General features: G+C 47.4%; 9 protein-coding genes across 9 annotated transcripts; 6 read left to right on the top strand and 3 right to left on the bottom strand.

Moving 5' to 3' along the window:
* Window positions 1–2307: 2307 nt before the first annotated feature.
* On the top strand, window positions 2308–3279 carry HD556DRAFT_1202508 (uncharacterized protein; the record flags this gene model as incomplete). The annotated part of the gene is made up of 1 exon (XM_041296408.1): window positions 2308–3279. A coding segment is annotated over one exon (972 nt), but the record flags the coding sequence as incomplete, so codon positions are not given.
* A 511-nt stretch (window positions 3280–3790) lies between these two features.
* On the top strand, window positions 3791–5357 carry HD556DRAFT_1435002 (Endonuclease/exonuclease/phosphatase; the record flags this gene model as incomplete). The annotated part of the gene is made up of 3 exons (XM_041305383.1): window positions 3791–3871; window positions 4066–5260; window positions 5287–5357. 3 exons carry the CDS (start codon window positions 3791–3793, stop codon window positions 5355–5357), a joined length of 1347 nt encoding a protein of 448 aa, XP_041153166.1.
* Window positions 5358–6753: 1396 nt separating this feature from the next.
* On the top strand, window positions 6754–7566 carry HD556DRAFT_1249480 (uncharacterized protein; the record flags this gene model as incomplete). Its single annotated transcript, XM_041298849.1, has 1 exon — window positions 6754–7566. A coding segment is annotated over one exon (813 nt), but the record flags the coding sequence as incomplete, so codon positions are not given.
* Window positions 7567–7671: 105 nt separating this feature from the next.
* On the top strand, window positions 7672–8919 carry HD556DRAFT_1249482 (ribonuclease H-like protein; the record flags this gene model as incomplete). Its single annotated transcript, XM_041298850.1, has 1 exon — window positions 7672–8919. A coding segment is annotated over one exon (1248 nt), but the record flags the coding sequence as incomplete, so codon positions are not given.
* A 356-nt stretch (window positions 8920–9275) lies between these two features.
* Window positions 9276–10107, top strand: HD556DRAFT_1249434 (kinase-like domain-containing protein; the record flags this gene model as incomplete). Its single annotated transcript, XM_041298845.1, has 3 exons — window positions 9276–9596; window positions 9644–9863; window positions 9914–10107. 3 exons carry the CDS (start codon window positions 9276–9278, stop codon window positions 10105–10107), a joined length of 735 nt encoding a protein of 244 aa, XP_041153163.1.
* A 356-nt stretch (window positions 10108–10463) lies between these two features.
* On the top strand, window positions 10464–11039 carry HD556DRAFT_96692 (uncharacterized protein). The gene is made up of 2 exons (XM_041312153.1): window positions 10464–10833; window positions 10898–11039. The coding sequence occupies exons 1-2, from the start codon at window positions 10648–10650 to the stop codon at window positions 10973–10975; spliced, it is 264 nt and encodes an 87-aa protein (XP_041153162.1). The 5' UTR covers window positions 10464–10647; the 3' UTR covers window positions 10976–11039.
* A 5194-nt stretch (window positions 11040–16233) lies between these two features.
* HD556DRAFT_1213926 (uncharacterized protein) lies at window positions 16234–16555 on the bottom strand (the record flags this gene model as incomplete). Its single annotated transcript, XM_041296632.1, has 2 exons — window positions 16234–16356; window positions 16409–16555. Coding segments are annotated over 2 exons (270 nt in total), but the record flags the coding sequence as incomplete, so codon positions are not given.
* Window positions 16556–16640: 85 nt separating this feature from the next.
* Window positions 16641–17851, bottom strand: HD556DRAFT_1249387 (uncharacterized protein; the record flags this gene model as incomplete). Its single annotated transcript, XM_041298842.1, has 2 exons — window positions 16641–17624; window positions 17675–17851. 2 exons carry the CDS (start codon window positions 17849–17851, stop codon window positions 16641–16643), a joined length of 1161 nt encoding a protein of 386 aa, XP_041153160.1.
* Window positions 17852–18344: 493 nt separating this feature from the next.
* HD556DRAFT_1216865 (uncharacterized protein) lies at window positions 18345–18866 on the bottom strand (the record flags this gene model as incomplete). The annotated part of the gene is made up of 1 exon (XM_041296704.1): window positions 18345–18866. A coding segment is annotated over one exon (522 nt), but the record flags the coding sequence as incomplete, so codon positions are not given.
* Between the last annotated feature and the right edge of the window lie 1824 nt (window positions 18867–20690).

Genomic DNA, 20690 nt, shown 5'->3' with positions numbered 1-20690 from the left:
CAAGCGGGATCATCTGAGAGTATGGTCATATCGGGATGGGGCTTGGGGAATATGTGCAGATAGTATACTGCCATCCATAACTTTTATAGCAATTAGTTTGAGTAAGCGTACGATGCACTGTTACCACTCTCGGAGCCACTATTCGGTTGCCAAGCCGTGGCGCAAACACTATGTAGAAGGCATTGATATCATGATATCAGCTCAATCAAAATCGGAGAGTGCGACAAACGTCCGGAGCGTGCACCGCCAACTGAAACCAGCGCCCTCGCACGATCTCGATAAGAAATTTGGACGAATACACGATGCAAAGGTAGTCGATATCGTGCGTCATCATGCGAGGATGGTTTGAGTCATTTTGACACGATGCGGCACTATGTTGCAGGTAGTTCATAACAGCTACTACATTAGAAAACCTGATTAGGCTGGATTGGGTCGTGGCCGGGTGGCCCACATCAGAATTTGTCTACGTTTGGTCGAGTTACCACGTGACTGAGTCGAGTTGCAAATTTTGAGTTTTATATTTGGCCACCTACGCTCTGGACATAAGCTCAGATAACTGGGTTCCTCGATGGCTCGACTACCAATGAAACAAAAATGTCCCGAATCCAGTCAAACGTCTGAAATCAAAGCAAAGCTCGCAAACTCGCTGGTAAGAGGTACGCATAAGTGTCCAAAGACTTATATATGTCACTATGTCAGAAGGAACGGCATTCAGAGACTTCATACGTCGTTTGCACTTTCGTCCTGCAAGCCGACTACTATGCACGTGCCATGCCTGCGCTAATCGTGACAACACCTTAGGTTCTCCACTTCTGTCTCAGTCATGTTGCCCACAATACCCGCAAGTGGGGGTAGCACACGGATGTAAAAACGCGTCCGATATTGTGGCCAAAGTCCTGCGTCGTCAGAAAACAGGCGCTGAGCTGCTCGTTCCAAGACCTTTCGCACATGATTGATCGGCAGCCTTGCCCTACACAGCTACATGCCATGCGCACGACGGATAGCCGAGAAGGCTGAGCAGCGAGCAAAAATGGTGAACACTCTCAAAGGCATCACAACCAAAATGACACCAGGGCGGCGTATCACGAAAACGCCGATGCCGCACCTCTGCAGTATCAGGTTGTGATGACCGGGCATACAATTGTACGACGGCAGAGAAAGAGCTAGATGCTCGAGTATATGGGAAGTCCGGCAGGCGATGACTGTCATACAGTGCAAGAGTCAGGACTCAGGGCTCGCGCTGGACGAAAGGTCGAGTTGAGTTACCACGTGATCGAGTTGAGTTATGAATTTTCAAAGTCAACATTTTTGTCCAATAGGGGGGCTTCTTGGACCTGAACCATCACCTTCAGGTAGGGTGGCACCCATACTGGATGCCGCCCGTCGCTGTAAATGTCTACCCAGAGACATAGCGAAATTCAATACTTGAATCTATATAATAGCTTCCAAGCGTAGTCGAAATCGAGAGCCCCCACATTACAGTAATTGAATACCCACCACCATTCCGCAACAACAACGTTCCCCAAACCAAATGTAACCCAACTGAATACACAACTACCCAATAGCAAACGGCAACACACATAGTCCATCACTAAAAGTTGGAAAATACACTTTCGCCAAGCTCAGAAAACAACAACGAGCGCTACCTCGGACGCAACCCCACCAACCAACTCGACGATGCGAGTGCCCCTACAATCTGAAACGCGAAATAGCACAAAGACCTTTGTCTGTAAAACAGACCATACATCATGAGCCACAGAACGTGTGCTACTTACAAAGGAACATGGCAAGCCCCCTCCCACACGACCCAACAAAGGGCCTCGGCTAACCAGAAGCTTAAAAACTGAAGCATCCGCCTCGCTCGATATACGCAGTCACCCCTGCCCACCTTCTAACTGAACACATCAACTCACGATGACACCCGAAGATAACACGCTGCCTACGATGACTCCATTGTCTTCCAACACTGTAAACCACATGGATCCCACTCCCCCAACTCACCACATGAATACGGATTCCCGTGCAGGCAAGAGGATCCGTCCCACCTCCCCAGTAGATTCCACCGCTGCCGACCCTACTCCCAACCCAGGGCAAACCAAGAAACAGCCTCCTACCGCAGCTACTCCTGCCAGCAAACGCCCCAACATCGAACGCCCTCTACAGCCATCCGTAACTCCAAATCAGTGGGACTACCTAAGGTCCAGCACTATTGCTACACCCGAAGCTTCGGGTAAGCCACCACTAACTAATCACCTACGACTCTTCTAACTCATAATAATAGTGAACGGTGTCAGGACCCTCGACAGTGGCCTCCGCATCACAGCAACACCTATGGGAGGTTTCCCCACACCCCAACTCGGCCAATCCACCTGGCGAAACGTGTCCCAGGTGCTGAAAGAGAAATGGCCCCAAAAGGAAGGGGCTAAGGCGTGGGTACGCACGTACAGAGCTAAGTACGAGACCAATGCGCAAGGAACGCTGGCAAAGCTCAAAGAAGCCATCACGAAGATCATAGGGGACTCGGATGCAGAGAACCTAGTTGTCAGCACGCCCACTGCGGCAGCAGAGTTGGTCGAACACTTACCCCCCCCATGGCACTTCTTGATCTCAGGCGTCCCGCCTGAGGCAATCAAACGACTAGTTCGACAACAAGTGTGCTCGTCACCGGAAATATCATGTTTTTTCATTCCTTTTGAACAACCACTCCCTACGTATGCCCTGACCCTGGAAAACTTCTCGTTTCCCGACTCTGACACCACCAACCGAACGATCGCAGAGATCGTTAAGGAAACCATCCGCTCCAACCCAGACGTACTCCAATTCATCCATGATAACATTCCCATCCCCGATGCCGAGGCTGCAATCCGCACAATCAAATCTGTGCGCGTCTCCAGCCTTAACATAGCTCACTCTAAATCAAACAAGGAGACCGTATGGAATGTCTACTTCGACTCCCCCCCCAACTTCTCACTGAAACAGTACTTCGACTGGACGAGCCTTCTCCGAGACTTCTTCTATATATCAGAAGATTACGGATACGGTACAGCCCGCCAAGACGCCCAATTTACGTGCGTCGGCTGCAAGTCATTCGACCACCCCACTGGGTTGTGCCCATTCCCGAAAATTCCGGGATGGTTCGGGCCCTCCACTGCTGAAGAAACTAACGCTACCCTTGACAACCGCACCATGTCCCACCATGGCCGAGGAATGCAGAACAACGGCCGGGGAGGCAGAGGTATGACTAGAGGCCACTCCCGAGGCGCCACACGAGGAAAGGGTTGGAAAGGAAAGGAACGCGCATTCTAGATTCACCCACACTCTGTGAATGACCACTATTGCACGAGGCGCAAAGGCCGCTCAATGTACCATACACATATTGTACAATGTATCGCTGTTGATTCATCCAAATAGAATTTTATGCTCTGTACGCTGCCTCTCGATGTAAGGATCAAGGGAACCCGATAAGCATATACTACACGGGCATGCAACGATATAGCTCGGTCTACAGGGGCCCAAATTTACTGCTAGAACAGGAAAGCCTCGGACCTCAATAAACTAAACGGCGACCTATTGAGGTCTGGGACGTGCCGTGTGGAGACACTGAAGTCATGGATGGGACACCTATATCGCCTTATCGAATTTGCTGACCCACCTACGACATAGTCCCCCCTTCGTCTGGCTGGGATAAGCTGACGCGGCCCGAAGCTGTGGTTAAGGCTCGGCGCTGTAATATTAACTGCTTCTCTTACAATACAAAACAACAATTCAACTACGGTATTATCAAACGGCAATGGTTACGGCACTCGCAGGTCCGGAGAGGGCTGCGCTTCGCCCGCCAGCAATGCCCTCGAGGATGGATCAGCGAGTTATGGTGACGGGCACAGGAACGCACTTACTAACTCCCCTCCTCCTCTAGCAACCACTCCACCAACCCCCGGGCACATTATGCCACCCGATGATCAACACATCAACGAGACTCTACGCACTCTTCCCTCCTTTAACCCAGTCTCAGCCAACCACCATGGCAATGAGGGCCATACTATAGCCCCAACGCCGAACATACAGAAGCGGCCCCGCAACAACCAGCAGAAAGGTCGCAAAACTAGAGCGAACATAAAGGTCGCGTCCCTAAACATGCGCGGGAGGTGGCATAACGGGGCAGACAAGTGGCCGCACATTAACCAACTAGTTAAAGAACAGAAAATAGGAATACTAGCACTACAGGAAACTCACCTGACGAAGGAAGACAAAGATACCATCAACTCCACCCCCGGATTCAGAATCCAGGTTATATCCTCAATAGACCCAGCACGGACAAACGCTAAAGGTATAGCAATAGTTATCAATAAAAAACTTCTCGGGACATCGGGCATAAAAACCCACGTACTTGCGCCAGGTAGAGCAATACTCACAATCATCCCCTGGCAGAAAGATAGCATGATAAGGGTCCTTGCAATTTACGCACCAAACGATGCGCAATCAAACCAAGCGTTCTGGGAATTGCTACAGTCCAAGCTTCGAAACCTGCCGAGACCGGACTTAATGTTAGGAGACTTCAATATCATAGAAGATTCACTCGATCGCTTACCTCCTAAGACGGACAATGCGAGCGCATCCAAGGCTCTACACCAACTCAAGGCGCATCTCAGACTAAGAGACGGCTGGAGATATGAGAACCCCGATACATTAGCATACACCTTCGCACAATCTGCATTCCAAGGCGGCAGTCAATCGAGAATTGACAGAATTTACATCAATGACGAACTCTTACCATTCAGTAAAGACTGGGATATCTCCCCACCGGGCATACACACTGACCATCAGCTCATATCCGCGAGAATAAGCAGCAAGAATATGCCATATGTAGGCAAAGGACGATGGTCCCTGCCCCTTCATGTCCTGAAGGACGAAAACCTTGCCGAGTCCATACTGAATCTGGGCAAAATGCTACAAAACAAGATAGATGAATGTGAGGATAAACGCAGCGATATCATGAACCCCCAGCTTGCCTTTAGTGACTTCAAGACTCAGGCAATCAAACTATGCCGAACCACGGCAAAGAAGATTATACCTAAAAAGAGAAACAAGCTCCTCACCCAACTGAAAACGACAATGAACGACCAGAACATGTCGGACGAGGATAAACGAATCGTGGGGTCACACATCCAAGGAAAACTAAACCAGTTAGAGATTAAATGCCACGATAACAACAGGAATAACTTAGCAACAAAAATTCGCCTTGAAAGCGAATCTGCAACAAGTAAACTATGGGCGAAATCCGGGAAGGAACAAAAGCCGCAGGATACCATAGTAGAACTAAGGAACCTCGGATCGGATACAAACAACCCAACCTATGAGAATAGGTCAGATAAAATGGCGGAACTAGCAAAGACATACTACGATGAATTACAACACAAGGACCTGGCACCCATTGATGAACGAGACGAAGCCTGTATGTCCATTCTGGACTTGATCAATATAAGACTCAGCCCAAATGATAAGAACGAACTAGAAACAGAACTCACCAACGCCAATATCGAAGAGGTCCTACACCTGCTACCCAACGGCAAAGCCCCCGGCATCGACGGGATCCCCTACGAATTCTGGAAATGGGTAAACAATAAGGCAAAATCCAAAGCTAAAGCATCCAAAGATAATGACGTACCTTTCAACTTTAGTAAATGCCTGACACAGGTATACAACGACATTGAGCGGAACGGAGTAGCACCCAACTCAGGCTTCGCCGAAGGCCTGCTAAACCCTCTACATAAGAAAAAAGACAGAAGAGAGATTGCAAACTACAGACCAATTACCCTACTAAACTGCGACTACAAAGCCTTCACCAAGGCCTTAGCACTCAAGCTAGCACGAACCGTCCCATCCATAATCCACGAAAACCAGGCCGGCTTCATACCAGGAAGGAGCATTACAGACCAAATTCGGCTTACTCAGATGATAATGGAGTTTGCGGAGGTCGAAGAGATTAACGGAGTGATCGTGGCTCTAGACCAGGAGAAAGCCTATGACAAAATCTCACACAGCTATCTTTGGAAAGTTCTAGAAAAATTTGACGTACCTGACAATTTCATCAAAACCGTTCAATCCTTGTACAAAGGGGCCGAAACTGCAGTAATGATCAATGGCGAAATCAGTCCAAAATTTAAGATCACACGCGGAGTAAGACAAGGCGACCCACTGTCCTGTCTACTATTCGACATTGCGATTGAACCTTTGGCCGAAATGCTAAGGCAGTCTGGTCTATCCGGCTTTAAGGCGAAAGACATGGCTTACCGAATAGTAGTGACGATGTTTGCCGACAACACTACAGTTTACCTAACAGAAAAAGATGACTTCAGCACACTATCCGAAATCTTAACGAGATGGTGTAAAGCATCCGGCGCAAAATTTAACACTTCTAAAACAGAAATTATCCCGATAGGTACCAAAGAATACCAAGAAAAAATACTAACAACAAGAAAAATAAACAACTCACAGGAAAGCCTCCCAGAGAATGTTGACATAGCGAAAGACGGAAAGGCCACTAGAATCCTAGGAGCTTGGATCGGAAACAGAACGGACGAAAACAGTATCTGGTCTCCAACACTAGACAAGATCGAGAGCGCCCTGCAAAGATGGGAAAGATGGCACCCAACAATAGAAGGACGCAGAATTATCATACAACGTACCATTGGTAGCATGACACAATATCTAACATCGGCACAAGGAATGCCAAAAGATGTTGAAGACCTCCTCATGAAAAGGACACGGGAGTTTGCCTGGGACAGTGGAGGTAACAACTCTGTAAGTTTAGACATCCTACACTCCCCAACAAATGAAGGGGGAAAGAACATTCTGAACCTGTGTGATCGGAATGAAGCGATAGAACTCAAATGGCTAAAAAGCTTACTCGCTCCCAGTCCAGAAAGGCCGCCATGGACCTTCTTCGCACATGCACTTATTGCCAAAGCTGCTCGTAGCTCCCCTGTAGCAAAACCAGAAGCCAAAATTAACACATTTCTACAGACGTGGGAGCCATCCTACAAGAAACTACCGACTCACCTAAAGCGAATCCTCAAAACAGCTAAAAAATTCAATGTAAGATGGGAAGCCATATCGATAGCGCCAGAAATAGCACGACAATTACCTATATGGTTCCATCTGGGTGCCTCAAACGACATTAAGAAACTGAATAACACCCCAAGCGCCAACTGCCTGAGAATTAACCATGATGTGCGCTATGTGCAAGACCTAGAAGTAGTAATACGGAGATCAGACCCTAACCACAGAACACATCATGAGTGTCCGTGCGCCCACTGCACTCGAGACCGTGCAAGACGATGCAGAAACCCAATCAAATGCATCAAAGTAGCGAATGAACTCCTCACCTGCGTTCAACCAAAATGGAACCCCGCAACAAGTTCACCCAACTATAACCTAAACATCTCCCCAGAGCAAATCCCACAGGACATAGGAGAAAATAAAGGCAACTCACTGATTATCTTCGACCCAATCTTCCCATCTCCCGCTTCCATCGAAGAAGGATTCCGAGTTTTCGTGACCCAGTCACCACAGTGCACGATAACAGCGAGCCAAACTCCAAACCCGCAAGGGCCTGCCCAAGATCTAATCCGGGTAACCATCGCCGAGTCACACCGGATCGACAACGACGGCGACCATGTCTCCGGAGGCGTCATTTGGTTCGGAGACAACGACCCCCGCAACAAGTTAGTGAAACTGCCGGGTGAGCTGGCTAACCCCGGAGCAGGTGAGATCGGTGCCCTTCTCCACGCCATCGATACTCTGCCGCTAAACGCTCCCATCCACGTCTCCACCAAGACACATAAGCTAGGAAAGGACCTATCTGTGCACCTCTCCAATCTTGAAGACCAAAACTGGAGTACCCACCCTAACGGCGTCATCATGAAAGTGCTGACGGCAAAACTGAGGTCACGAAGTGCACTCACCACATTCTCCAAATGGGACCACAACACCCCGAAACCAATATCCAACAAAATCCGTATGTTGGCAGACGAAAGTATACAAAAAGAACAACACGACACCATCCCGACTGAAATTGAGAACTCGCTAAACCTTACCGGTATGAAATTGACCGCAGGCTCCCAGAAAAACTTCTACAAAAATATCAGACAAACTCGTCGATCGAAGAAACAACGGAGACGCACCACGATGAACCTAGCGATGGCCATCCACGCTGCACGAGAGATATCCGGGCTAACCCCATCCAGTGAAAAAGTATGGGCTTCTATAAGAGATAGGGACACACCTAAGAACATCCGGGGTTTCCTCTGGAAGTGCTTACATGATGCCTATAAAATCGGCGAATTCTGGGACAAGATCCCACACTACGAACATAGAGGAATATGCGGGATTTGCAACTCACTAGAAACTATGGAACATATCCTCATCGGCTGTGAGTCTGTAGCGTCTCGCACCATCTGGCAAGCGGCCGAAGACCTCTGGTGTAAGAGAGAGGACAGTTGGCCGGAAATCCGCTTCGGTACAATCCTGAGCTGTAATCTAGCCAACCTGAATCACAACAATGATAAGTCGACTACAGGAAAGAACAGACTGTTCAAAATATTAGTATTGGAGTCCGCACATCTCATCTGGAAGCTCCGGTGCGAGAGAACCATCAAATTCGAAGGTGTAAAGGAGAAATTCCACTCGGAAAATGAGATCTATAACAGATGGGTCCATGCCATCAACACGAGGCTGAAATTTGATCGATTGCTCACCGACTCTATGAGATACGGGAAGAAAGCGCTCAAAACGGAGACGGTTCTAAAGACCTGGAGCGGTGTATTACTAAATGAGGAGAATCTCCCGGACAACTGGGTCCATAAATCAGGGGTTTTAGTGGGTATGGCGCCCCGCCGTCCTCCGGGAAGGCTTAGGTAATTCCGAACAGGCGTCGAGTCCCACACTGCTTAACTTGCGTACATAAAGTATTTCCTCTGGGTGTATAATTATTATTAATCTCACGGGTGAAACCCCCGTATCCACAACGTGTCTACTAAGGCTGACCTTGTCAGTTGTTAGCAGATAATATCGTTCCACCAAAAAAAAAAAAAAAACATTTTTGTCCAATACGGTCCCTCATACTACAATTCAACCCTTCCAAACAAATTTGCAAAACACTAACTTGTTCCCAACTTATCATCGAATTTAAATGTGTCAACACCTACCAGTCCTCTTCGGCTCAAAAGCCTTCATGGGCAAATACCTGATGGAACATTCTTGCGGCCGGGGCTCTTATGGTACATCCGTGTTATTGTGCATGTACCGTTGATCTATTTAGCTCCGTTCCAGGCTCTGTCGTTGCTGCACGGACTGATGAGACAGCCGAGAAGGTAGTAATCAAAGTTGAATGTGGCACCTTGCGCACACTCAATGAAAAAGCGGCCTACAATGCCCTGGAGGGTGTCCCCGGTATCCCTCGATGCCATCAAGCGGCCACCATTCAGAGTCATGGGATCATCGTATTAGATCGTCTTGGAGATAACCTTTATACGTATCTGGAATCCTTCCAGCAATTCCTTCCCATTGAAGAAATCTATGTATTGGGACGAGCCCTCGTGAGTGTGCACATCGTTGTGGCAGTTCACCCGACTGATTGGAGTAGGTCAAAATTTTGCAAGATATCCATGGCCAAGGAGTCATCCACCGAGATATCAAACCTGACAACATCCTGCTCCCGCTTAACAGGGAGTTGCAACCTTATTTGGTGGATTTTGGCCATGCAAAGCTCTACTGTGACGCAACCGGGAAACACAAGCCGATATCCGGTGAGCGCGCTCATGGCATGTTGCCATTTATGAGCCTCAACGTCCACTCCGAAATACGTGAGTCTGATAATTATGGTCTTTGCACGTTGGTAAATCTTTTTGAGTAGGTTATAGCCGGCGGGACGACATAGTATCTTTAGCATATACACTTATTTATTTGGCTCATGGATCACTCCCATGGTATAGACTTTCTGCCATACAGTGTAAGCGGATGAAACCAGGCTTTCGGCTGTCCGACCTGACCCCACCTTTACCTGTTGCACTGGGATCATTCCTAGATTATGCAACGAACCTCAGGTAATTACAATTTTTTTGAGCTCTGTCAGCTACTAACTTTGCCTCATAGTTATGCAGAAGATCCGGATTACATATACTTACAGACCATCCTGAACTCGGGACCTTCCGACTGTGTCGGCTGAAACCTTGCTTGTCGCTAGGCAGAGGGCCAAGTGCTCTGAGAATCGCCGACTCGTTTTGTTGGAGTGGCAAACGTGCTGTGGATACAATATAGAACGACGAGATACTAGGCCTTACACGTACAGAACAACACTTTAGATACACTATTTTATTGAGATAGCAGAAGTGGACAATACTTTTTTTTGTATCTATTTTTGTCCATTGAGTGAGACTTCACGACATTAGTCCTACTCAATAACGATTTTATTTGACCATTTTATTTCGTGACAGTTCGTGCTTAATGCTTCCGAAATAAAATGCAAATAAAATGAACAAGCGACACGTTCGGCACGCACATAGCGGCGCTTGAAATCTCCTAAGCGAGGCGCAGGTGTTTGGACTGTGCTCACCGGCGCACGCGTCGTTGAAACACGTTCACGCCACCATGGCAGATAGTTCCCCGCACGCCATAACGTCCCTCGAAGCACTTGCCGTCATCCTACTGGCCGATGCAGAGACACCGGATGACCAACTATTTGCAGCAACCATTTCACTGCAAGCACTCGATGCATATCTGCCCCATCGACTGATCGTACATGGGCAGCATATTTTCTGGGGTGTTGTGGTGACCGTATGTGCTTTCTTGCTGGTCCATGTTGGCATCAGTGTTTGTGATGTTGAGCACTCGTACTTAGTTGCACCCAGTCGGCATTTCGGCAGCTCTCTCTCATATCAAACTCCGTACTCGATACAGTATGCCGATTGTGAAATAAAATGGCAAATAAAATGGCTACTCAATAAGGTGCCTATTTTATTTGTTGACTGTCATCATGCTTAGTGCTGCCGTGGTCCGGTTCGGTCCGGTTCACAGAGGGTCGAGTGAGAACCAAGAACTGGACCTAGGTCCGGTTCTACCAGACTCAACGAACCTCGAACTGGACCTTGGCGAACGGTTCAGAATGGTCAGGTCTGGTTAATTTCAGGTTCGAACGTGAACCGAACCAAATTTATTTACAATGAGCAAAAAAAAACATAAGTAGGTACTCATAGCTACACATCCAACTACACAGCTTCTGCCTCGACTGTCGCAGAAACATGGCCATTCCTATATGCCGCCTTTAACAACTGTAATGAGCCAAACGTGGACGATGCGAGTGCATTGCGTCGCATGGTGGAGGTGATCCCTCCGCTTGAGAAAGCCTGTTCGGAGGGGACGGAGCTGCCCTGGATGGGCAAATAATCGCGCGCAATACATGCAAGCGTAGGGAATTGTAAAGAATGAAGCCCCCACCAGGCAACAACATCATTGGCCTCCTCTAGTGGTGAAGACAGATACGCCGTGAGTTCTTGACGAGGATTGCGAGTAAGTTGGTCTGCAGCTTGACGCGCCTTAATGGCCTCGCGCATCCATGCATCACCATACCGGTTTTCCAGCGAGGGTCTTGTTGGCGGAGCAGGTTCATCGACAGGCGTCCGAGTTGGTGGTTTATAGTACTCATCAAACTGTAGAAGAATGTAAGCCGAAGGACAATGATGAGTCTGAACAAATACTTACAACAGTCTCGAGGTGAGCCCTCCCATCCGCAACGTCTTGACTGTCCCACCGTTCTTCAACATAAGCAAGCTTATAGTTGGGGTCAAGGACTGTAGTTAATAGTTATATGAGAGGCGGGCACATGTTATATAATAGGAGGGAGAATGGGAGGGAAGTGAAAGTGAAGTTCATACGAGGCGGTGAAGTAGGTATGGTGAGGAGGGAAAGATGGGAGGGAAGTGAAGTTTTTCATACGAGGCGGTGAAGTAGGTATGGTGGGGAGGGAAAGATGGGAGGAAAGTGAAGTTTTTATGAATGCTCACCGAGACAAATAAAATATACATCCGAGTCGCTTGTTTTCTTGTAGTATTTGTTGACGTTCTTGAGTCCTTGCTTGATTGCATCGGCGATTGGTGCATACTGTATATCATTGGCCATCTCTTGCCACCGGTCAGCCAGGCACTCCAATGTAGGTATCGTTTGCCACGCAGTAGGGTGTTTCGCGGAGGAGAAAGTTTGCTGGGCGGTAGCCGGCTCCTTCAGGACTTGATGAACGAGTCCGAGGTGTCTCCAGTCACTCCAGCCGAGCTTGAAATCATCGTAAGACTTGTTACGAAGATTTGGCACTTCTTTGCTTTCGTCAGCGAGATTGGTGAAACGGTTGACGGCCTGTTTAAAATATAAATATCAGATTCACAAACACTGAATAGAAAAAAAACGTACCCGACGTAAGAGTAGCATGCGGTCAAGACATTTGTATAAGGAAGCCCAACGAGTTCTGATCCACTGCAATAACTCCAGCTCGGGTACGTTCTCCTCTTTGCAGGCCTTCTTGAAGAAGGCACGAGCTTGAGGCGATTTTCGTATCTAACAATCTCAATCAGTAAGAGCATAGGATAAGGATAAGGATAATAATGTACCTGCTCTATAAGTGCAAGCGCTTTGCCAAGCGAATCACCAGTGTTGAACTCATCTTCGCGGTCACGGTCACTGTTAACTTCCAAGGTTGCAAGCTCCTTGTTTAAGATGTCGAGTTCAGCATCATCTCCCTTATCAAGCGCCTGATGGGTCTTCTTCGTAACTGCATCTACAAAGTGTCGTGCCGCAAGGTTCAGGATGTGTTCCTGGCATCTAATGCGGTGTGTGGCAGGTATCCATCGGACACCTTCTGGATCGATTTCGCGAGCAACTTCCTTCATTGCCGTATCGTTGTTGCTGGCATTGTCGGAAGTCATCCATCCAACCTGCACGAAGCAAACCATTAGCTTTACCATTAGATAGAAGAGGCCAGACCTTACCTTAGCTCGGACATCATATGTGTCAATTGAGTTAATAAGCATACGAGCTATATTTTGCCCGCTGTGATCGCCCTCAATGTGTTCGAAACTGAGCTGCTCACGACGTAACTCCCATTGCAGGGGTTTATCATCCGGGTTCCAAATGTAATGGCCAGTGACGGAGAAAAATGGGTCGCTGATAATCGAAGTCCAAGAGTCGAACATCATGGAAACTTTGCTATCGACCTTTGCGAGACGTTCGCGTATGACATCGACTATAGCTAATGCGCGTGCCTTGATGGTCTCAGTAAGCTTGGTGCGGTGAGGTATGTCTCTCTCAGTAAGGCCAGGCCGAACATAGCGAAGTAAGTTTCGGAAGGCTGGTTTGTCGACCAGCTGCAGCGCTTCGTCTTCGGTCACAATAAGTTCCATTATGTACTCCAGGAGTCCTTCCTTGGTAAATATAGGCACCTTGGTGACGAGGATCGTATCAAGGGTGGATTGTCTGGAACTGTCAATGATTCAGCAACACTTGATGCAAAACGTTAGCTGAAACTTACAGAGCCTGATCCTCGCTAGTCGGAATGGCACAAGGGTGCATAGTAATCCCTGCCGCTTGACAGCGAGCCTTGTAGAATTGAAAGTGATTTTTTTTACTAATAGATATCAGCAAAAGTAAGAGATGACATTGAAAGAACATACCGACTGATGTGTGTGCGGAGTGTAGAGATACCTCCTCGAAAGACATGCTTACTCTCAGGTTCACCAGCGTCCCTACCAAACATTAGCAGAACACAATACACGCAGTTCTAATTTACATACTTGCAAGGGTTGCATACCCAGTGTGTTTCATGGCGAGTGAAGACAGTGCGAATGTCAGCGGTGCGTTCAGTCTTCGGCAAAGTGGCTTGGATGGCATCCTCAGGTTCGGCTTCGGGCTGGTCCTCCACGGGCTGGTCCTCCAAAGGATCGGTGTCATGACCAGCGTCGTCGTCATCAAGGCTATCCTCGTCTGATAATAGACATGATAAAACCTTTTTGTGAGCCGGTTGAAGTTGAAGTTCAGTAGCGCTAGACAATGCACGTTTGCGGTTTGTTGAGCTGGTGGAGGTCGAGGTTGAATAAATGTTCTCAGCATCCCGGAGGCGAGCAGATGGCTTAGAGGTCCGAATGGATCGTCGAGCACCAGCTGTAACTGGTGTTGGTTTGCGCCCAGTATTCAGTAGCATAGAGAAGGCATCCTGAGGAGGATTAGTAGATGATGATGGCTGGGGGGCAGAGGACGTGGTGTCAAGGGGGACAGAATCATTGGGATCGTGGTAGAAGACAATGTCCTTGGCATCCTTGAGAGAACCGTCAGCATTGACAGCGCATGAGTCTGAATGAGCCATGTTGAATATAGTGCTTACCTGCTGAGGCTTGCACATTTTATGTGCAAGCAAATCAGACAGCCGGTGGACAAACAGCCGGTGGAGGATTGTAATAGCATCGTAGGGTGTTGGTATGATAAGGATCTGGGCGAGAACATGGTCATTATGAGCACAACACTCATACTGTTCAGTTTGAACAGTGCATATCATGACTTACCTTGTCAATGAGCCTCTGCATTTGATGGAAACAAGTAAGTATCGAAGCTCGAGAATCCTTGAGGCCAAGGCGAATCATCAAAGGCAGTGTCAAAACACGCTTCGACAATGCGACAGAACTTCTCGCGGTTCGGGGTTCGGACCGGTTCGGGGAAGGTTCGAACCAACATAGAACCGTTCAGGCAAATGGTGGACCGTGAACCTCACTCAGGTCCGGTCCGCCCCAATTCATGGACCACAGACCGAACCAAGGAAGAACCTGACCGTTGGTCAGGTTCGGACCGTGGTTCTGGACCGAACCACGGCAGCACTAATCATGCTTACGAAATAAAATGGTCAAATAAAATCGTTATTGAGTAGGACTATTACTATATAGTCTCAGGACCCTCCCTGACTCAAATCTCTAGATGCAATGATGTAGGGCATACCCTACCATTCTGCCGTTCCCGCCGGCCGTTCTAGATGGGTGATCTGTCGAAGAGTACACAATATTAAGATAGGGATGACCGCATCTCACACACCGGCGGTTTGGGAGTTTTTCACCATGCAAGATTTGTTTCAAAATGTTAGTGATAAAGTTGGCATTTTTACTATACATTTTGACACAGGAAAAAATTTAAATCCTGATGAGTGCCAAAATCCTAGGCAAAATTCTACATTTTGCGCACCATTTTGAGCAATGTAAATTATAAAGTTTTGAACGTGGGAAAATGTACTTCAAAATATCAAGTAACGATGAACATTTTCCAATTGCGGGCACAATGAAATTTTTCGCAAGATAAAATGAATAGGTAAAATGTGAACTTTTAGCACGGGAAAAATGACATGGCCACTTGTTGGGCACTCATTGGGCACTCATTGGGCACTCATCAGGCAATCATTGAGTATTCATATCGGCATTGACATTAGGTACTCATAGAAATGCAGATTTGTGAACAATACAGTGGCAGGCAAGTTACACGACATACATACTTAACATTATACGTGAGATTGATTAAGGGATGTAAGTGCATCCAGGCTTGTCATTGAGCTGAGGTCATCACCATCGTCAGTGTCCGCATTATCTAGTCTACGCCTCTTGCCAGACAGAGTGACTTCTACCCCTGAGGCGAATAACGACTGAGACTTTGTGATTAAGACTGGCTTGTACTTCTCCTCCCGTTGAAGTTTTTGCAGCACAGCACCATCTTTGGCAGGCCAACCAGATAAATTGAGGTACTTGTTGAAAATGCCTACCACAGCATCATGCAAGTCCAGGACCTTCATACCCATGTTCTTCTTGTAAACAGGGGAGTCCGTCATCATCTCATGTGAAGCTATCAAAAACTCTGGTATGACAGGGATTTTTTGCACCGCTTTCTCATACACAAGCTGGAATTTGTCAAATACCATTTGCTGATGCTCAGTGATCCGTGTAGTACTTGAAGCCGGAGAAACGAGGGCAACAATGCGTGAAACCGATGCGAGAAGAATTTGGCAAGATCGTGGATAAGACTGTCGAGCGGTGTGCAGTCGATATACATAACATTGGGAAGGGTACTTCTCCCGATGTGCCAATCTGTTTTTGAGGCTGATCCGGGTGAGGCTTCGAAGAGCTGTGTGATGAGTGATGTCCTGCAAAGGACATCCATGCAAGTCTCCTTGTACATAAGAGCTGTCCACAGAACAACATAAAAGCTGGACTCGAGATCATCCTTGACCGTATGTATGGCATATTTATGCTCGATGAGGTACGCAGACATGAATTGCCAGGTTCCCTTAGTCATAGCAAAATTAGTACATGATGTAAAGCACATAGAATAAACACACCGTGTGTGTTGTTTGTCGGGGACCTTGAATGTTAACTAGCTTTGATAGGTCCCAATCAATTAAGTAGCCCTTCCCTTTGTAGATGACAACATTTCCAACACTAAGGTCCTGATGTAATACCTTTGCAAGTTCAAATGTGTCCTTATGAGCTGCATTGATAGATCATGAATAAGATAATGTGAAGTTAAAATAAATACATACCAATCAGTGCATCACACACAGACTTAACAAGTTAATGAGAACTCTCGAAGTCAGTCAATTTTGTGCCCACAATATCGAGAACCAGATGGTGTAGAGTGTGCGGGGTGAGAGGTAAGTGGGGACTTGCCCATCGAGCGCATCTGAACTTAGCAGTCTGAGTAGATTGCTGAGGGATAGAAGGGGGTACATCATGATATGCGATGCAGTTTGCGATATGGGAAACCTTGTGCGACTTCAACAATTTGTAAGTCTCGCCTTCCGGCAAGACATCGGGTAATGATACCCGCCAGGAATCTTTGAACATTACGACCTTCTTGTTGACAAGGTCAAATGCAGGACACACACGTGTCCAGCGGCCAATAGGTGAATGAGATTTTGTAGCAGGTTGGGGAAAGATCAATGTGAGCGAGCCAGAGCCCTCAGCATTAGGGACATTGACTTTGAGCATACAAGTGGTATTGGGAATATTTAGCGATGACCTTGTGATGGAAGCCTCCTCGTCACTGGCAAGCATTATGGAAGTATCGACGCCACACATTTCAGGTGATGCTTGTGTGTAATGATGAAAGAAATCAGCCAAGTGTGGCTCATTGTTGTAGTCGATGGCACTAGTGACGATAGCCCCCTCCCTATCCCATCTGATGATGCAAGCGTGATCACGCACGATCAGGAGAGAGAATGTGTGGGTATGGAACTGGGTACCGAGCTGAGCTGCAGTATAGCTCATTATTTGACCCAGCGTGTCCATACCCTTCTCTGTGCAGGATATAACACTATTAACTCCAGAAGGGTCGCAGAATGCGTCGTGGGAGTTTGACCATTCGAATTCAATGATTATTTCTGTTGCAGAAACATTGCAGTTGTGCGATGAAGGTTCACGTCCATCGGGATACACGCAGACGTCTGGCTTGATATTGAACACCACTGAATCTATTTTCAAGCAGTTTTGTGTGTCTGGGTGATTGTGAATGTCAACAAATGACAATTGAGGAGCGAAAGGTGTGATGGTGTTAATCTAGGTTAAGCTGTCAATAACCTCACTGTCATATGTGCGGGGGTACTCACGAAGGGTTTGTAGGCATGTTCCTCATTTTTAACAGAAATCATGTCGCTGAATGCGCCAACAACAAAATTGAAGGACAAGGGATCATAGTCGGGAATCTGAGAAGTTGGGAGAAATTCCTGGAGAAACTCCCCAACTGGCATCGGGCCAATGAAATAACCTTTCATCTCTTTACCCATAGCATTAATAGTTTCAACATGGCACCATGTAAGAGTCATAAAGGGCAGCATGGTGGAGCTGTCCCGTTTAATAGGAGTATCAATGATGTCATTGGGAGCTAGATAGGAGCCTTCCGCAATAGGATGCCTTACTGGTTCTGCGGTAGGGGTGCCTTCAGCAGGCACTGCAAGGTTGGGGATAACATTCATAATGTGTAGTACAGCCTGGGGTATAATGGGTATGTATAGTGGGTATGTATGTATGTACAAATGACTAACGGCAAAAACCGGACCGTGGTGATATATTCCAAAGGAGGAAGAAGAGAAAAAAAACAGAAATTACATTTGGGGCCTTTTATAGTGAATGAGACTCAGTCCAGAATTTCCCAGATCCCCTTCCCACGTGAGTCGGGACTATTCCACTTTCTGTGTGTTGAGAAAGCATTATCTGATTCAGTCCTATATACATTGTGAGACATAACACAGGAAAAAAGGGGAGGGGACATACCTGACACAAAGACACAACAATGTGCTGTGGAGAAAAGTTCCAACATGCGAAATGGGATACTACCCACTTGGGCTTGACAGTTTCAAGATGGTCAGCGAGCGCTGAGGAATATAAACGAGCTGGTAAGTGAGGGTAGTGGCGGAAAGGGTTGGGGTGAGAGTATAAAGGGAGGTAACACCGTACGCCAAAGCCCACTACTTGCTCCATCTCAAAAATGTACTTGATGATCCCTGGTGTTGGTTGCACGTTCCTGATGCCGTCGGGATGATAGAGGATCAGGCTGTTGCCCACATGGGTGGAATCATGGGTGTAGATGGTTCCCTCGTGGAGTGAGTGAGCATGTAAGACTGCCCGCCGAACTTGAGTCAGTTGCTGAAGGTCGTCTGGAAGAACTTGTTGTGGTGCATGGTGATCTTTGGGCGCAAGAATAGAGTTAGCATCAACTAAGGGAGACACAAATCTGTCAAATAGAGACTTCACCTCCCTAAACACAGGAGGACAAGAAGGTCGGTTTAGCCAATATTTGAGTTTTGCAGCCTTGATGTATGAGTGGAGAAGAGTTGATTCTTGTTGACCTGCGTGAGTCAACATAAGAAGACAAGTTCATTGATACAGAAGTTAAAATCATACCGAAAATGTGATTGTTGGGCAACCGCTGCAACTGCCCGATGAGACACTCGTATGGGAAGCACCACCATGACCTCACAGGACCAAAGAGCTGCAAGTAGTCCCAGACATGCAATGCCATATGGCCATTTGTGCGATGGCGTGCATGTGGAAGTAATACCTGTAAGTCCCTCATCCAGTCGACAATGTATCCACGGTATGCGTCTGCTCGAGCCGTTGTCATAGATCATTGACATGCAATGTGGACAGTGGACACGAGGGCCATCATATGATCAAGGATAGCATGACGACTGGCTGCAACTTCTGAGGTGTGGTGGGTGGATCCCTCACCCCATAAGCTAACCAGAGCTATGGGTAAGTATAGTGTCGTTAATGTGCACCATTCATCAGCCTTGAGGGTTCCAGCTTTTGTGTCGCCGAAGTTATGGGGGACTGATCTGATTGAGGATGGTGTGTCCGTTGTCCTAATGACATCAGTAATGCATTGCATAACTTCTGGGGTAGTGATCCGCAATTTTGACAGCTCAGCAGCAAAAGGTTGAGTCCAATGCTATGCAGAGGCAGCTTAAGAGGGTACAATAACATTGATAGAGTAAAACACCTACCCAGTTGATGAGCGCTCTAACCCAATGGGGCTTGAACACCTTTTTGCTAGGGTGTGGGACGTCTGGCGCAATGCCCAACCCTACTGACATGAACTGAAGGGATGCGACCGTCTTGTTCGACAGTTTTCTCTCTAACTGTGTGAGGTGATCCTCGATAAGCTGAGGGTCATTCCCCTCAAGGTTGGGGACTGCTTCAGTAATGAGACTTTGAATTATTTTGACAATTCTAACGTCTTTTTCTTGGAAGTCTTGAGGTTTGTTGAGCTCAACGTCAAGGAAGGGATAAGTAAAAGCAGAGGAAACATCAGGCTTGCTATGTGCGAGGTCAGATGTGAGGCCTAAAATTCACGAAAATGAGTGTGCACGAGACCCTCCAGCAGGCAATGCATGGCGTCAATGACAATTTGACGAGAGGGATCCCAATATGACAACCTCCAGAGTGTCAACCACCATACTCTGTGTGATGCAAACAACTTGTTATGCTCAGCTGAAGTTCCGGCATTCTTCCAGAGCTCAGCATAGCGACACACTTCGTCCTTGTCCCGAAGTCTCCAATCTTCAGACTCAATATCTGTTTGACTGCAGGTTGACCTGTGCCAGCAATGACAGGCACTGCAATAAAAATGGCTTGTTGGACCGGCTAGCTGAGCGGTCTTTCTTGCCGCCGGGAGGTCACATACTAGACATGCTATGGCGCTGCGTGTAACCCGACCGCAAACGTTAAGAGCTGTGCGGCAATAATGTATCCCACGCTCCCAACTTTCAACCATATCGTCAACCACAGGATCGAGGAAGAAATTCAATTCATCTCCCAAAGGTTCCGAAGGTCCAGGAATAATTCTGGCTAGGTACATGTTCTTGTGTTTGTACCGGATATCGAGGGGGAGATTCAAACATGCACATGAGATAATGCCTGTGGATGTTGATGCATTTCGCTGACGATTGCCTTCAACGTTGAAAAAATCAACGTTGAGTGTGAAGGCGTATCGGCCTTCATCACCTCTGTTGATAAATAGAGACTGGCCAGATGGACCCTTGAAGGTACGAAAGAAACTCGCGTCCCAAACATCATTGACAACATGTGGTGTACTCCCGATGGATGCTAGCAAATCAAGGCTTA

The sequence above is a fragment of the Suillus plorans genome (genome assembly GCF_016647745.1).
Source record: "Suillus plorans strain S12 chromosome Unknown HD556scaffold_105, whole genome shotgun sequence".
Taxonomy (NCBI): domain Eukaryota; kingdom Fungi; phylum Basidiomycota; class Agaricomycetes; order Boletales; family Suillaceae; genus Suillus; species Suillus plorans.
This window is presented reverse-complemented; position numbering and strand designations above follow the sequence as displayed.